Source organism: Pyrus communis, chromosome 8 (assembly GCF_041283825.1).
Source record: "Pyrus communis isolate YQ-2024b chromosome 8, ASM4128382v1, whole genome shotgun sequence".
Lineage (NCBI taxonomy): Eukaryota > Viridiplantae > Streptophyta > Magnoliopsida > Rosales > Rosaceae > Pyrus > Pyrus communis.
The window spans coordinates 11,874,029-11,892,226 of record NC_142572.1 but is presented as its reverse complement, the minus strand read 5'-3'; the positions used below and the strand labels follow the sequence as shown (position 1 = coordinate 11,892,226).

The window sequence follows — 18,198 nt, the reverse complement described above, 5'->3', positions numbered from 1 at the left end:
ATGATAATTGTCTAGTCATATGTATGTATATAAAAAAAATCAAGTTGTTGATATCAAATGACATATTTAGGATACCAAGTAATAAATTGACTTGAGAAGTTTAATTCTTGTACAATGCACCTCCCTAATCCTTGATTGGAAGAATATTTCTCTAGATAATACTTGCATCCCTTTCTTGTGGGATGAACTCATACCTTGACACAAAAGTTAATCAAATGATAATTGTCTAGTCATATGTATGTATATAAAAAAAATCGAGTTGTTGATATCAAATGACATATTTAGGATACCAAGTAATAAATTGACTTGAGAAGTTTAATTCTTGTACAATGCACCTCCCTAATCCTTGGTTGGAAGAATATTTCTCTAGATAATACTTGCATCCCTTTCTTGTGGGATGAACTCATACCTTGACACATATTACTTTTGTTTAAAAGAAAACAATCCCTAAATTCTAGAAACACTAATCTCTTAGGGTCTGTCGAATAACGTTTTACAAAACGATTTTTGAAACACTGTTTATGCAAAACGAAATGACAAGGACGATGGATTCGAACATGATTCCTTAAGAGCAACTCCACCTCTAAAGACATTGCGCCATCACCCAGCCCATTTATCTACTTCAGTGAACAGTAGTAGACCCTAATGAACAGTAATAGGCCAAAGCATCTCCACCCCAAAAAAAATGTGCTGGCACCCAGTCTAAAAATGCGCTGGCACAAACAATCCCCACCCCTACAAAATGCGCTGGCACCCAGTCCATTTAAAATATTAAATAATTTTTTTATAAAATAATAAATAAAAAAATAGTTTTAATTTCGAATAGGATTTTTAACCAATCTCGTCACGCCATGTGTCATTATCCGAACGTACTATTTTGTGAATAGATTTCCGCTAAGATTTTCAACCAATCCCGACAACCCACGTGTCACTTCCTGTTTACAATAATTTAGGCAAGATTTCGATAAGATTTTTAACCAATCTTGTCACGCCACATGTCATTATCCAAACGTACTATTTTGTAGATAGATTTCTGATAAGATTTTCAACCAATCCCGACACGCCACGTGTCACTTCCTGTTTACAATAATTTAGCCAAGATTTCGATAAGATTTTCAACCAATCACGTAGTGCCATGTGGCATTGTCCAGAAACCTCATATTCTCTTTTTTTGTCCATATAAACCCTACATCCCTACATCCATCCTCACACTAAACTCAATCCTTTTTTTTAGCTCATAATTCTTCTTTATCGTTTTCAAATCTTGAGTTCTTACAATGTCTTCTTCAAGGAATACGAGCAAAAAGTTACAAGAGCAGCAAAAAAGGTTGTTGGCACAACATGAAGAATTGGTCAATCTTGACCAAGGTGGAGGTGGAGATGAGGCCTTCGCAATGGAGGAGGATGAGGATGATCACCATAGAAGGCGGAGGGCCTCACATTCCCGCCGTATCATGGAAGCTATGGGTTAGATAGCCAAACCCAGACGTGCAGCAAACATCGATAGAAGAAGGGAAAGACGAGGTAAAGATCTCTTGGAAGATTATTTTATTCCCAACAACGTTTTCCATGATCATGTTTTTAGACGTCGTTTTAGAATGCAACGAAGTTTGTTCGATAAAATCATGAGTGATGTTTGCAACCATGATCCATATTTTGTGCAAAAAGAGGATGCTTTTCATGTTCTAGGTCTTCTTCCTGAGAAAAAAATTACGGCTACCTTGCGAATGCTTACATATGGAGCATCTGCAGATCAAGTGGATGAGATCGCAAGGATGGGAAAAACAACAGTTCTAGAGTCCCTGATGCGGTTTTGCTCTGCAATTGAAGCCCTGTACACCAATGAGTACCTTCGACAACCCACGCCAAGGGACATGCGAAGGCTTCTGAGGAAGGGTGAGATGCGAGGCTTCCCTGACATGATTGGAAGCATCGACTGCATGCACTGGACATGGAAAAACTGTCCAAGTGCATGGCAAGGAGCTTATGGCGACAAAAAAGGAGCCAAAAGCATCATTTTGGAAGCGGTGGCTTCTTTTGATACATGGATTTGGCATGCTTTTTTTGGTGTTCCAGGAGCTCAGAATGACCTAAATGTCCTTGCCCAATCTCCAGTGTTTGACGAACTGCTACAAGGAAATGGGCCGAGATGCACATATTGGGTTAATGGTAATAAATACGAGGGACCATACTACCTTGCAGATGGTATTTACCTAAGGTGGTCAACATTTGTCAAAACAGTGCCACATCCGCAGAGTGAAAAAGAGAAACGCTTCGCAAAGTGTCAAGATGAGGGTTAGGTATTTATAGAAAAAAAAAATTAATTTTTTAAAATTTTTCTGTATTTTTTAAAAAAATTTCACAATTTTTTATTAATTTTTAATAAATTTTAATGTTGTAATTAATCTGGACCGTTGGATTTAAAAAATAATGAAATCCAACAGCCAATCAGCTGCCACGTGGCCAACGGTCAAAATTCTGACCGTTGGGCCTTTTTTTTTTTTTTTTTTAATTTTTTTTTTGGTGAAAAAAACGTGGGCCGTTGATATGTGATCGGACGGTCCATTTTAAAAGTCAAATTTAAATTTTTTTTACCGTTGGAAATCCAATGCCCTACAAAAACTAGCCGTTGGAAATCCAACGACTCTAAGGAGGGCCACGTAGCCCTCAGCTTTCGAAGCCCACTTGCGCTGAAACGAGGGACCCGCGCGCTGCAGCGCTGTCTCCTACTCGCGCCCAATCGCAAGTGTTGTGCACGCGCCAGCGTTTTGGACCGGCTTCTGGGTCTGTCCGAAATGGGCTGGCCTGCTGCCTGGCATGGGCTGGGTGCCAGGCTGTTTCACGGGCTGGAGCTTTTGGACAGCAGGCCGGGCTGTTAATTGGACAGGGTGCTGGGCAAAAAAAGCTCCGGTGGAGCTGCTCTAAGGGCGTTTTCATCTTTCCAAAACGGACGAATCGCTATTTTTATTTGTCTTGTGTTTTTCACCAACATCAAAAGTTAAGAGGACTACAGTTGAACCAAAACATAGGAGTTATCAAGTTTATGTAGCCACATCCACACCACACGATTTAAAATCAAGGGGAAACTCACAATTCTAATCAAGGGGAAAATCCCAACATTTGTTCGCAAAAGATAAATTCATAGGCAGGAGAAAGCAAATGTAGTCATTTTCGTATTCGATCATCAAATGACTCAGCGGCTCTGTCCAAGCTCATGCATTACCTATACATGTAACTTAATCATTCACAAAATGAATTCGTGTTCATGTTTGTATAATTTGGTCATACGAGCAACTGAATTCAAGTGTATGACACGACGTGTGCAGCCCAAGTTGATTAGCGAGACATGGCAATTTTCACCAACTTTTCTGTAAGTGGCATCTGTACCAAAAGGCAGCGCAGCTTTGTTATATACAGACTCAGTGTCTACATCAGCTCCAACCAGCTCTTTTACCTATTCCCCCCACTTTGGAATGTTTGCTGTGGCTTCATTCACCATTTTCACCAGGGTCACCTACACGTTTAAATTTCGAGACAAGATGGAATAAGCAGGGGCAAAGCAATATCGATTATGTTATTCGCTAGCGTAACCAATTATGCGGAAACACTACTACTACTAGGTGATGATACATACCACGCTTTCTGGAACACCATGTGGAGGCATAGTAAGGTTTCTAGGCGGTGCGACAGTATCATAAGACCTTTTATCAAATCTCCATTCTCCAATTTTCCCATATGTTAGTTCACCCTGATATCAGAATATCAAAACCAGACATTAAAGAACTGAAAGTATTCATTTGAAAACTGAAGACACGTATTGGGCAGTAAATCGAACTGTCAGAAATAAAATAAACGTATACAAGAGCTTATCGAACATACTACCTTCATATTATAGTCACATCCATAAGTGTAATGAATTATGAACTTCTTGCCAATTTTTTTATCCCACGGAGGCTGATATACATCAGAAAAATAGTAATGCTGGTAAGTTAAACGGTAGTAGTAAATAATGAAATATGTAAACAAATCAATTAATCTTGTAGAAGGTAACAAATGGCTAAATTCAAAATTACGTAATAACTTGCAATCGAGAAAAGTTATACATTCAAAGAAAGAAAAGGGGTTCTAAACCTGAAGCATGAAGTCCTTGTATAAGATATTAGCAACCCCATGGTGAGCAGATGCAACAGCATAAGCATACCTATATCATGATGCAAAACTAACTTATAAGGTCAAGGAGTGTTCTGATAACTAATTTAGTTAACCGGCTGTAACGTCATCAAAGAACTAAATTAACTAGTGAGAGCTCACATTTCAAGAACCCAACCAAAAGCTTTATCTGTCTCAGGATCCTTCTTCATTGCCAAAGAAACATTCATCCACGTGGGAGCAATTTTCTTGAGAGATTCCTAATATGATTTATTTTAAAAAGAAAGGTCAAAACACCATAAACCTAAAGATAACTGTTGTTATAACTGGGAGAGATGACAAGTTTAATACCTTCCCAACGATGACGGGAGAATTTCCAATTGGATCAATTTTAGTTATTGGTCCCTTGTCCTCAGAGAAGTATTTCCGGAGGACTGACTCCCATCCTATCCAAGATTTTGGATTTGAGACATTTTCGGTTCGGTTTCGTGACATTTTTAGTTCGGTTAGAGATTTTCGGTATCTTTTTCACTCCTAGAATTAGCTAGTTGCAGGGTCACAAGTCCTGGATGGTTTGTCCACAACAAACAAATGACACGACTCCCATCCTATCCATGTAATACTAGCCTATCCTATCCAAAGTACCGACTCCCATTCTGTTTTGCATGCATTGGATGGGATGTGTAATGTTAAGATTCTAAAAGGCGTTAGGCATTAGTCAGGCAATAGATAGAGGCCATGTATTTAGGCGGGCTTAGGTGATTTTTTTTTACTTTTACTTAAATTTAAACATATATAATAAATTGTCTACTTATACTTAATACATACTATATTGTGGTATATAAATTACAAAATAGAATGACATGTAAATTATAAAGTATTATAACTTATTGAAAACATGAGGAACAAACATGTAATGAGTGTTCATCGATCTAAGTATTCCACAAGTCTCCTACATTTGATGAAAAATAAAATACAAAATGAAAGTTATTTATTTTTTGTCTAAGTGAGAGTCGCCACCTAAGTGGGCTAAAGGGACCCCTAGGCATGTGTAGGCGTCAGTTTTTAATTTTACAAGCTTTGGGATTAATAGTGGTGGTGGCCCGCTTTGCGTCTAGGAGATATATATGCACCATTATGAGGGAAAGCGTTGGAGTAAAGTCAATTTTCCTATTTATTATAATTTTGTAATTGATAAGAATTTCTTCCTTAAACAGGGATTTCATGTACCTAAACATCTTTGTACTTTTATATATATTTTATACTTGGAGAAAAATACAACACAACAATTCAAACCGTAAAACTCTCACATAATTTTACAATTTTATATATCCACTCATTTGAAAAGAACATAACAAAGCAAAATTGCATGTACTAACTGAATGAGACGAGGGTCAAAATTATGGGTACATTACATACATTCATACGGCAAAATCCAATTGTTTATTCTTTCAGCAAATCAAACAAACAAAAATAAAACAAGACACATCAAACACAAGACACTAAAATCATCAATGTCCAAATGACAACCATAACGAGTTCAAAAATGACAATTATAACGGACAAAAGTCACATAAACAACTACATATTTCGCTTCAATAATTTGATGGACCACAGTTTTAGCCGCACGGTACCTCTTCTAATGGTTGCCAGCTGCATTTGCAAGTATACTAACGAAAACAAACCCAAAAATTATAAAATCGTCGCGGACAAAAGTCGCTCGAATAATTAACAAGCTCGCATAATTAAAAAGCACCATTAACAAAACCAAAAAAGCTAAATTCCAATTCCTGTGTAAATATATAAATTAAATTAAGGATGCCAAATTTGGTGATGGAATTTTACCGTCCTGTACAATGTCGCGTAATGAAGCTCTTATGAAAGGAATATATGAGTCAAGACTTTGTTGACAAATTCAAATAGATAAGACAAGGGAAAAACTAAAAATTAAAGAAAATTAATTTAAAAGATAAGAACAGAAGAAAGAGCAAATACGATGCAATTTCCATTGAAATTGACAGCCCAAATTTTTGCCTTTTTGCCATTGACATTATCAAGCAGAGACGCCCACAATCCCCCAAACATCTATATATTTAAACAAAAAATTACAAAGAATTCAAAGTAAACTGTTGAGAAAATGGAAAGAAGAACCTTGCATGAGTTTATAAAAAATCGGAATATTTTTTGTATTGTTAATTTATTTTATGGTAAAATTTCAATTTTTTCATAGTATTGGAACATGTTGTCCTATCTGTTAAGCCCAACAACCCCACATGATCCACATCACCTCGCTTGTGTTTTTCACATGTTAGACTTCAACATTTGCTACACATGAGGGGAGCGTCTTGAGAATGAATCACACGTTGATGGGAGGAAGGATCTTGCATTGGCTTACAAGAAATGGAGCTATTCCTCTTATTGTTAATTAATTTTATGATACATGTTAACTTTTTCAGATAATGCGCGTGCTGCTGATTAAGCTCTAGTTATTACATAAATTATCCTAAACCCAATCTTTTTTAGTTTTTTAATTTTTTTGGTCAATAAACCCAATCTTTAATAAATGAGTTCATTTACTATACACACATAAATTATCCTAAACCCAATTTTTTTATAAATGAGTTCTGCATATCGTTTACTATATACCTATGCTCCTTGTTGCTTTCCCTCATATAACATAGCTCTTGCATTGCTCAAGTAAAGGACAAAAATGTATAAAGTAGCAAACCCTTCAGAGTATCTGGTGATTACCGGGATCGGAATCGACGACATAAAGCTTGCAAAGAAGGCATGGATTCTCCCCGGCCAATCCTCCATAATCTTCGACATGTCCCCCGTCAACTATACCTTCGAAGTCCAAGCCATGAGCTCCGAAAAGCTCCCCTTCATGCTGCCCGCCGTCTTCACCATCGGCCCACGCATCGATGACATCCACAGTCTCCACAAGTACGCCAAGCTCATTTCCCGCCATGACAAGCTCTCTAGCCACGTGAAAGAGCTTGTTCAGGGGATCATTGAGGGCGAGACTCGTGTTCTCGCGGCCTCGATGACCATGGAGGAGGTGTTTAGGGGGACAAAAGAGTTTAAGCAAGAGGTGTTTGAGAAGGTTCAGTTGGAACTCAATCAGTTTGGGCTTTTGATTTATAATGCAAATGTCAAGCAGTTGGTGGATGTGCCGGGGCATGAGTATTTTAGTTACTTGGGGCAGAAAACACAGATGGAGGCGGCAAATCAGGCAAGGGTTGACGTGGCGGAGGCAAGAAAGAAGGGGGAGATAGGGTCGAAGATGAGGGAGGGCGAGACGCTGCAGTATGCGGCCAAGATTGACGCAGAGACGATGATATATGGGACGAAGAGGGAGGGGGAGGGGAGGATGGCGGAGATTAAGGTGAAGGCGGAGGTGAAGGTGTATGAGAATGTGAGGGAGGCTGAGGTGGCTGAGGCAAATGCTGAGCTGGCCAAGAAGAAGGCCGGGTGGGCGAAAGAGTCGCAGGTGGCGGAGGTGGAGGCCGCAAAGGCTGTGGCATTGAGGGATGCCGAGTTGCAGACGGAGGTTGAGAGGATGAATGCCTTGACTAGGACGGAGAAGCTAAAGGCTGAGTTCTTGAGCAAGGCTAGCGTTGAGTATGAAACAAAGGTATCTAATATATATCTATATTTTTTAATTTTTTTAATTTTTTTTTTTTTTTTTTTGCGTTTAAAAGTAAAATATGCTACTCGTTTTTTTATTCTAAAATTTCTTTAGTGATTTTTTTTTATTCTAGTTAGTTCACAATTTCTTAGCCTTTTTCTTTCTACTCTAAAATCTCGATTAAGTTAATTGAGTAGTGGCTTTTTACTACAATGGTAGAAAAGAGTTGAGCCATTGCATGACAGGATGAGTTTGAACCTCGCTAGTAGCTAATCTAACATCTAATCTAACAAAATCTATCGTTTGACAAAAAAATAAACTGAGCAATAATTAATCTGAAATCTCGATTAAGTTAATGGAGTAGTAATTATCTCAAATCTCGATTAAGTTAACTAAGTAGTAATTAATCTTTGTAAGATCTCTATTTAATTCTCGAGTAATGCTAGGGAGACTAAAATTGCAAACTAAATGATGTGAAACCAATAGAAATGAGCACGTCCATCAACGCTTAACTAATAAATCAATCATCAACTTCTATGTCTTTTAGTTTCTAAATTGAGTCTCCCTAGCATTACTCTTAATTCTCTATATCTTAGACTATGATTAATATTGATGTCTGGTTTCTCTTATTAGTCTCAATATAATTGTCTTTAGTATGTGTCTTGAAGTTTCTCAACATATGAGTTGGTGATACTTGATTTTGGAATATGTAACTCATCTATTAGATGTTTTGGTTTAGAGTTTGTTAGAGGTTCACTAACATGAAATTCTAACTCTGTCACTGTCTCAACCCACATCATCTAACAAATCCATGCATATTGGAGTTTCAAAAGCTATTTTTTGTTAATGGACATAATCCTTCCCTTTGCTTATATCCATTAGTTCCAAATCCACACACGCACGCGCGCACACATATATAAATAGATTTAGAATTAATTGACGACGGTTGGTTGATTAGTAAAGTTATTGTGTCAAAGCTTTATCTAACAACAGTGTTCATAAACAAATTAAAGGTACAAGAGGCAAATTGGGTGTTATACAACAAACAAAAATCCTCAGAGGCAATTCTTTTCCAAAGGGAGAAAGAGGCAGAGGCCAAAAAGGCATTGGCGGAGGCAGAATTCTATGCACGTCAACAAGTTGCCGACGGAGAATTTTATGCAAAGAAAAAAGAGGCTGAGGGACTCATGGCCCTTGGACAAGCTCAAGGTGCATATCTGCGCCACCTTTTGGATGCAGTTGGAGGAAACTATGCAGCCATGAGAGACTTTATGATGATCAACAGTGGCATGTTTCAAGAAATTGCTAAGATCAATGCCGAGGCCATGCGCGGACTTCAGCCGAAAATCAGCATTTGGACAAATGGCGGGGGAGAGGGTGGTGATGGTGGTGCAAATGGGGCAATGAAGGAGGTTGCTGGAGTTTACAAGATGTTGCCACCATTGTTCAAGACGGTTCATGAACAAACCGGCATGTCGCCTCCGGCTTGGATGGGCACTTTGGAAAATTCCCACTCTAGCAACTAAACTCTCAATTGAGTCCGAGGGTACTTTTACATGTGTTGTGAATGAGAATTATCCGAGCGTATCATGATTAATAAATGTGATAAATATACATGTGTTGTAAAATTGAGGATATATGTGCAGTGGAATAAATGTGAGAAATATATTTGGAAATTTTATGTAGTTTTTTGTTAGGGGTATATGGACGCTACTTACATCCACACACCACACTAGGATGCACCACCTTGTCAATACTTTGCTACCAACGTATTTTTACCATATAAATTTAATTATCGAATTTTTTTTTAGTCTTCATGGAAAATTGTCTATCTAAAGTGTTAATCAAATGATAATTGTCTAGTCATATGTATGTATATCAAAAACATCGAGTTGTTGATATCAAATGACATATTCAGGATACCAAGTAATAAATTGACTGAGAAGTTTAATTCTTATACAATGCACCTCCCTAATCCTTGGTTGGAAGAATATTTCTCTAGATAATACTTGCATCCCTTTCTTGTGGGATGAACTCATACCTTGACACATGTTACTTTTGTTTAAAAGAAAACGATCCCTAAATTCTAGAAACACTAATCTCTTAGGGTCCGTCCAATAACGTTTTACAAAACGAAATGACAAGGACGATGGATTCGAACGTGATTCCTATTTTTATTTCCAAAGCGGACGAATCGCTATTTTTATTTGTCTTTTGTGTTTTTCACCAACATCAAAAGTTAAGAGGACTACAGTTAACCAAAACGTAGGAGTTATCAAGTTTATGTAGCCACATCCACACCACACGATTTAAAATCAAAGGGAAACTCACAATTCTAATCAAGGGGAAAATCCCAACATTTGTTCGCGAAAGCAAATGTAGTCAATTTCGTATTCGATCATCAAATGACTCAACGGCTCTGTCCAAGCTCGTGCATTACCTATACATGTTTGTATAATTTGGTCATACGAGCAACTGAATTCAAGTGTATGACAGGAAGTGTGCAACCCAAGTTGATTAGCGAGACATGACAATTTTCACCAACTTTTCTGTAAGTGGCATCTGTACCAAAAGGCGGCGCAGCTTTGTTATATACAGACTCAGTGTCTACATCAGCTCCAACCAGCTCTTTTACCTATTCCCCCCACTTTGGAATGTTTGCTGTGGCTTCATTCACCATTTTCACCAGGGTCACCTACACGTTTAAATTTCGAGACAAGATGGAATAAGCAGGGGCAAAGCAATATCAATTATGTTATTCGCTAGCGTAACCAATTATGCGGAAACACTACTACTACTAGGTGATGATACATACCACGCTTTCTGGAACACCATGTGGAGGCATAGTAAGGTTTCTAGGCGGTGCGACAGTATCATAAGACCTTTTATCAAATCTCCATTCTCCAATTTTCCCATATGTTAGTTCACCCTGATATCAGAATATCAAAACCAGACATTAAAGAACTGAAAGTATTCATTTGAAAACTGAAGACACGTATTGGGCAGTAAATCGAACTGTCAGAAATAAAATAAACGTATACAAGAGCTTATCGAACATACTACCTTCATATTATAGTCACATCCATAAGTGTAATGAATTATGAACTTCTTGCCAATTTTTTTATCCCACGGAGGCTGATATACATCAGAAAAATAGTAATGCTGGTAAGTTAAACGGTAGTAGTAAATAATGAAATATGTAAACAAATCAATTAATCTTGTAGAAGGTAACAAATGGCTAAATTCAAAATTACGTAATAACTTGCAATCGAGAAAAGTTATACATTCAAAGAAAGAAAAGGGGTTCTAAACCTGAAGCATGAAGTCCTTGTATAAGATATTACCAACCCCATGGTGAGCAGATGCAACAGCATAAGCATACCTATATCATGATGCAAAACTAACTTATAAGGTCAAGGAGTGTTCTGATAACTAATTTAGTTAACCGGCTGTAACGTCATCAAAGAAATAAATTAACTAGTGAGAACTCACATTTCAAGAACCCAACCAAAAGCTTTATCTGTCTCAGGATCCTTCTTCATTGCCAAAGAAACATTCATCCACGTGGGAGCAATTTTCTTGAGAGATTCCTAATATGATTTATTTTAAAAAGAAAGGTCAAAACACCATAAACCTAAAGATAACTGTTGTTATAACTGGGAGAGATGACAAGTTTAATACCTTCCCAACAATGACAGGAGAATTTCCAATTGGATCAATTTTAGTTATTGGTCCCTTGTCCTCAGGGAAGTATTTCCGGAGGACTGACTCGTACTTTTTCGGTTCAATGTAGAAGAAAGGAAATGCAGCTCCAAGCCCATCAGTAGACAAGTTCGGTATTGGCTTGACAATTACATGATCGGGCTCTGACATCAGTATGTAACTGCATACACAGTAAGTCAACCCAACAGAAACACCAAATATGACCGACTTATTAAGTACTGAAACTATGAAGTAAAGCATAGTGCGTACTCTTCTTTGATGTCTGCTTGCTGAAGCCATTGCACAAATGCCCATGGTCGGTTGAGAACAATATAACCCTGTGATTGCAATATGCGCGGTGAGAATCACAGAGGGTTTATACTGTGTCAGCATTAGATCTCATCAACTTAACTTCTTTCGGGTTCCGTAATTTACAACTTCTAGATTGCATAATTTAATCATGAAAGTAAATTCTGCATCACTATATTAGCAATGCCCCTAAAAGCAATCAAAATCTAATTTCTCCAATTGCATTTTTTATGAGCAACCCAAAATTCTACACACAAAAATAACAAAAACACATCTCCCAAACACAGAGGAAAAGTTCAAAATTAAGCTAAATCCAATTACCAGCTTCCAAAAAAAGCAGATAAACATATACAGATTAATCAAAATTTTAAGAGAAAAGCCCACCAACCCGATCCATTCCAGAAGGCAAAGGCTGGGCAATAAAAGTAGGGATTTCATCCATGTACTTGTCCGGCTTCCCATTGTGCAAGATCCTAGTGAACCCGCCCATCTCCGAGCCGGGTTCGTTCTGAAACTTCTTGAACCAGTAGTACATGATCCTGCACTGCCACGTGTTGTAGACGGAGTCGGAGGCTGTCACCGCCGTGTGGAACAGTCGCTTGGAGCTCCCCGATTTGCCTCGCGATCTGTGGATTGGCATCTGGATGATGGGGTCCACTGCAATCGACGATGATGATCTCGACGGACCGGGAAGGTCCTGCTGGAGTGGTGAATTGGCTGAGATGATGATGTTGTATGTGATCAGAGCCACGGAGAAGGTCACGAGTACGGTGAAGAAGAAATTCCCACAACCCATTTTTCCTCTCCCTAAAGCTCTCTCCCTCACTAAAAATGGCGACTGGAGAAAGTCGTCCGTGAGCTCATCTCAGTAGAGCAGGTCAAGGTGGTGGCTGGACCTTTCATTTAGATTTTGCCTAAAAGTTTTGGGCCTGGGCCTTAAGTATGTTAGGTTGGTTGGTTAGTTTAATCAAAGAAACTTGGAGAGGTTAATTATGATCTTAATCAACTTCTAGATGCATTTAGCAACCTATTTATTGATCAAACGAGGTGTTAATGACGACTATTTTTGCTAGCATTAGCAATGGTTGGCTTCATATCTTTTGTACCCATATTTTGTATCAAAAATATACCCACCTCTAATGTTTAGACACGTGTCAACCTCTACTTAAATATGTAACATCAATGACGTTAGCTGCAAAAACACTCAACAGGCACCGAATCAGAAGGAAGTTGGTGGTTTTGTAGCTACAAAAACCATGCTATTGAAAATACTAGTGGGTAATGAATGCCCACAGTATTGAAAACCTTGGCAGAATATTGATATGTGGAGATCATTTGTCAAAGGTGTGGTGTAAATATTCAAAATGTAATAATACGGAGTTGTTCTATAAATAGAGCACTCCGACTGCTATCAATGGATAAAGAGCAGAGAAAGAAAGAGAGGAAGAGGAGAGGAGAGAATAAATAGAGTTATCTTTGTACTCTTATTATTCAAATTATAATGAAAGGAGAGGAGAGAATAAATAGAGTTATCTTTGTACTCTTATTATTCAAATTATAATGAAAGCACCACTGCTGCTCGAGGACGTACTCCCCTCGTAAATTTTGTGTCTTGTTTTATTTATTCCACTGCATACACATCGTCGATTTTACAACACGTTATCAGCACGAGAAGCTCTCATGTCAGTGGAAAGCACAACGCCATAAATATGGTGAAGCACTATCTACCTCTTACCTCCGTCATCTAAAATCTCACAGAATAAAAGATATGTCCATTTTTCATCTCTCCCACTGCGCAAGAAGCGCCCTACCGAATTCCAGTGAGAATTGAAATTTATGACCTGAAGTCGTCACGAGATGAGAAAACTCGTACCTGACAACTGGTTTCCAGAGATCCAGAAGAATCTCATCAGTCTTGGAAACCCAGATCACGTTGTTTTCGACGGATCTTGAGAACTCCCATGAATACTTGGTTGTTTGAGATGGTGATGGCAAGAATGAATCCACACAAGCCTCCCTCTCTTTTGCCTTCGTCAACCCCACTATCATCTATGTCTCTGTAGGGAGGTTCTTGCTTAATGATGCCATTTTCCCTGGGTCATGCAAGAACAACGCCAGTCTCTAGTAGCCTTTTGGATTGAATTGAATTTGGGCAACCTCCATAACTACCCAGCTGGCCCTACGTTTCGAGACTGGCAGAGACAAAGAAGGAAGAAAATAATAGAAAAGGGGGATTGATGGAATGGTAAGGCACATGTGAAGAAGAAAAAAAAAAGAAAGGTGTTGACTGCACCCTAGAAAAAAATATAAAGGGATTTGAATGGTGCATGACACCATTTGGTCAAAATAATATAAATGGTTTCTGTTGGTGCATGACACCATGCTGCAGAAATAAGAAAAGTAACAATAATAAGGTGTGAATAAGTGCTGACAGAAGAAAGAAAAATAATAAATAAAATGAGGTATGATACTTCTTGTTATTTATGTGAATAGGTGTTGGTTTAAAACCCTTTCACAAGTTCTATTTAAAGCAATTTATTTATCATGGACGGTTTTATCGCCTACTGCTTTAAGTTTTGATTTATGTGAATGGTGTTGAATTAAAGCCCTTGTCACAAGCTTTATTTATTTAAATGCAATTTATTTACTATGGCTGGAATTACCACATATTACTTTAATTTATTTATTGTACTTCTTTTTGTTACGATGAGTACATACTGGACCCTAAGTTCCTTGATCAGATCAGAACCTGAAGTTTCTTGATCATCATCATATAAAAATGATTGGACCTGAAGTTCCATCAAACAAAAAGATCGGGCATGAAGTCCCTAGATCCTCAAGATCAGGACATGAAGTTCCTTGATGAGTACCTTAAGTTTGAAGTGTCGCAGTGCTTCAACTTAATTGCAATAAAAGCCATAAGCGTCTCAATCTACAGACTATTAAATAAGGACCAGAAGTTCCTCATGTCCATACTCAAAATGGTTTAGCAGAAGTATTTATTAATCGGATGAAATTGATTACCCGCGCTCTGCTGATGAAAATGAAATTGCCAAGTTTCTACATGGGGACATGTCATTTTACATGATGCATTATTGATTTGGTTGAGACTTGTTGACAACCATCAATACTTCTCAGTACAACTCGTGTTTGGGAACCAACCAAACATTATAAATTTACGAGTTTTTGGTTGTGTTATCTATGTGCCTATTTCACTACCACAACATATTGAAATGAAGCATCATTGTGGATTAGGCATTGATATTGAACATCATCTATCATTCAATATTTAGAACCCTTGACTGGGGATATGTTTACCGCATGGTTTGCGGACTGTCATCTTGATAAGATAATTTTCCAACCATTAGGGGGAGAAAATAACATCATTCCAAAAAAACAATGAAAAAATATCATTCCAGAAGAGTGATGAAAAAAAAACGTTTCCAGAAGAACGAAGAGAATTTGTCTTATTTTGATTCACAAAGCAATCAATGTGAAAATGAAGTAAGAATAATTGAATGATGCAACGATATGCAAATCAAATGCTAGATGCATTTAATGATGCAACGAAAGTGATGAAATCACATATACTTGCTGCTAAAGAATTAATGTCCCTGTTGGACAATATAGTGAGGTAGCAAATGATTTATCTGCTGCACGCCTGAAGCATGGCAGACCCTCAAACTCAAAAGGTTCAGTCATTCAAAAGAAGAAGAATATGGCACTACTAAAACTATTGCATTCCCGAAGCATAACTGTCGCATGCCAGATGCATGATAGTTGCCGCAAGGATACTTGTCCCGGAAAGGTCAATCCGCGGACATGGGAATATTGATGTCTCATGCATGAAGCATGATACACGTATAGGTTCCAATGACTCAACTCCCGAAGTGGAGATTAAAATCCAAGCTCTATAATGCTCAAGAGGAGGTTATGATCCGCATTCTCTAAACTATGACTATCCTGGAAGAGATAGTGTAATGCCCTTGATGAGGTCATGGATATCCAAAGAAATGAAAAGCTTTTATGCATGCGCATGCACATGAGAATATGGGATCACAGATTGATGATAACTAATGGTAATTTTGGTTTTTACAAGTAGCTACTAAATTCATCAATGAGTTGTGTTGATATTGAGTCCCGTTCTTTTTCCATCAACAAAATTATGGGCCAAAATGGAGAAAGGCAATTCTATTACAATTTTGTAAGAACGTGGAAAAATAGACCTATATACTTGAATACAATACAAATAGCCAAAAGGATGTTGAACCTAGAAGGTTACATATGGGCATTTGTAATACTGTGAAATACACTCACATGATATGACACATGGTTGTAAAGGAGTTCATATAAATGGAGAATTATATACGAAGGGTTATGAGTCGTCCACATCATATCTCCATAAGTAAATCCCTCAAATATACATGGAAGCGAATTGCTCTGTATAAATTCTAAAGGAAAATGAGTCATGAAGTGTAGAAAATCCCTGAAGGATTCAAATTGCTTGAAGTAAGCCCCTGAAGGGTAAAGCATAAAATATGTACTCAATACTAATGGATGGTATAAATTGCCTTAGTGAGTACTTTCATTATGGTATTGTTGCAACATACTAAAATCTCTTGAAAGAATTAATGATATTAAACTGAAGAGTCAAGAAAGATTATGAAGTGTTGAGAGAAATATTGTATCGAACTGCAGAATCGAACAATATGCCAACATGAATCTTATCCATGATGTTTATGATATTAAAGAATTATATGTATTGAAGATTATGAGTTGAATACTCAAATGATTTAGACACTAAGAATGATCATTTATCTTCGCGAGGGTAAAGATAAATTGATATTTGGTTCAGAAATACCACATCTTAGTAAAGTATATGCTTTATTATATTTAGCACAATACACTGAATGAAATAAAGCTTATATATTAATATCTCCGAGAAATTACATACACATGAGTTAAAACAAACAAACAAGACGGAACCTTCACAAAGGTTGCTCATGTGAAGCCTCAGTACTCGGAAGTACCCCAAAAGGGGGAGACACCAGAGGTTGATTATTTGGAGTCTCAATACTTGGTGGAACTCCAGATAGCTGAGACAATGGATGTCTTTAGAATAAAGACTCGAACCCCTGATTGTCATTTTGAATCCGACCTTCGGATTCCAGTAGCTGGTCGAGCTTTCTTTTCATGCTCGTAGAGTAATTATTTACAAGCATGTGTAACACTCTATTCTCATGCTTAAGCCCTCTAATCTCTTGTTTAAGACTTGCCACCTCAGCCATTAATGATTCAACTTGGTGAGTTCAAGCAAGTAGGCGCTGGCCCATATTAGATACAGAGCCCGCACATTGAACACTAAGAGCCAATAAGTCTTGAACGGCCGCTTCATCAGATCGGTTTGAAAGGATTCTGTTATCCTTTGGAGTGAGAAGATTCCTAGCTACCACTGTAGCGGTTATGTTATTCTTCATCACAGAGTCCCCAACCGTAAGAGGACCATTAGAAGATGAGAAATATGGGCGCCATATGTTATCCTGACGCTGCTCGTTTGTATCACTTTTGATACTCAAATCTAAGCAAATGTTAGATGGGTAAGCCATTTTCAGAAATGATGAAGGAAGTTAGATAAAACCTCAAAAGTGCAAGAAAGGGAAATTTCTACAGGCAACAATTTTCTGAGTGTTTCTGAACAAAATTGATATCTTTATAAAAGGAGGGACAACATGACCACTTATTCAAAAATCGAAGAGACACCGATTTTCGAATTTCAAAAGCTGGATTTCCTTGCATGACGTCTGTCAACATTTCTCAGATGCAATCTCAGCTCTTGGATATCACGTGCAACTTTGTCAAAGATCTCTGATAAAGTTGAAAACATGTGAATCTTACTGTTCTAATTACACCACAGTTGCTGACAAGAGTAAAGGCACAGCACTACTACCTGCTATTGGGAAATCCCTATATATGTCAACCTCTATCCTCCATGGCAAGGCAGAACTGAAAAATATCTAACTCTTCCTCATCTCCGAGAATGCATCTTTCACAAAGTATCTCGAAATACTCAGTTTTCTTCCTCTCCGATAATACCTCTACAAACAAGTCACACCAGAGCAAGAGTATCTCATATCATCAAGGACGAGAACAAGAGTATCTCATATCATGCAATCTCCCTGTCCTTTCCTTTGCCCTTGTTCTTACCTGCCAAGACAAAGACAGAGAAAGCAATATGTCGGAACCTCCACTCAAACTTTCGCTGCCACCAAGAAGTGATGGTCCATTCAAATGCAAGGTTTGCATTTAACTCCTGCATCGGTGAGCAACTACTACAAGAGAAAATGCCACACATGCATGAGGAAAAACAAGGGAACATACCACTTCTGTAAAGGGAACAAATAAGGCAA

At 37.9% G+C, this 18,198-nt stretch overlaps 3 protein-coding genes across 3 annotated transcripts; 1 reads left to right on the top strand and 2 right to left on the bottom strand.

Moving 5' to 3' along the window:
• Positions 1-3,068: 3,068 nt before the first annotated feature.
• Positions 3,069-4,655, bottom strand: LOC148695101 (hydroxyproline O-arabinosyltransferase 1-like). Its single transcript, XM_088698571.1, has 6 exons — positions 4,501-4,655; positions 4,312-4,409; positions 4,132-4,201; positions 3,883-3,954; positions 3,635-3,748; positions 3,069-3,514 (listed from the first exon to the last, which is right to left on the bottom strand). The coding sequence occupies exons 1-6, from the start codon at positions 4,642-4,644 to the stop codon at positions 3,455-3,457; spliced, it is 558 nt and encodes a 185-aa protein (XP_088554697.1). The 5' UTR covers positions 4,645-4,655; the 3' UTR covers positions 3,069-3,454.
• A 2,128-nt stretch (positions 4,656-6,783) lies between these two features.
• LOC137718642 (flotillin-like protein 4) lies at positions 6,784-9,590 on the top strand. Its single transcript, XM_068458191.2, has 2 exons — positions 6,784-7,786; positions 8,794-9,590. Exons 1-2 carry the CDS (start codon positions 6,860-6,862, stop codon positions 9,304-9,306), a joined length of 1,440 nt encoding a protein of 479 aa, XP_068314292.2. The 5' UTR covers positions 6,784-6,859; the 3' UTR covers positions 9,307-9,590.
• A 498-nt stretch (positions 9,591-10,088) lies between these two features.
• On the bottom strand, positions 10,089-12,678 carry LOC137717669 (hydroxyproline O-arabinosyltransferase 1). Its single transcript, XM_068457106.2, has 8 exons — positions 12,180-12,678; positions 11,753-11,820; positions 11,462-11,663; positions 11,273-11,370; positions 11,093-11,162; positions 10,844-10,915; positions 10,596-10,709; positions 10,089-10,475 (listed from the first exon to the last, which is right to left on the bottom strand). Exons 1-8 carry the CDS (start codon positions 12,585-12,587, stop codon positions 10,416-10,418), a joined length of 1,092 nt encoding a protein of 363 aa, XP_068313207.2. The 5' UTR covers positions 12,588-12,678; the 3' UTR covers positions 10,089-10,415.
• Between the last annotated feature and the right edge of the window lie 5,520 nt (positions 12,679-18,198).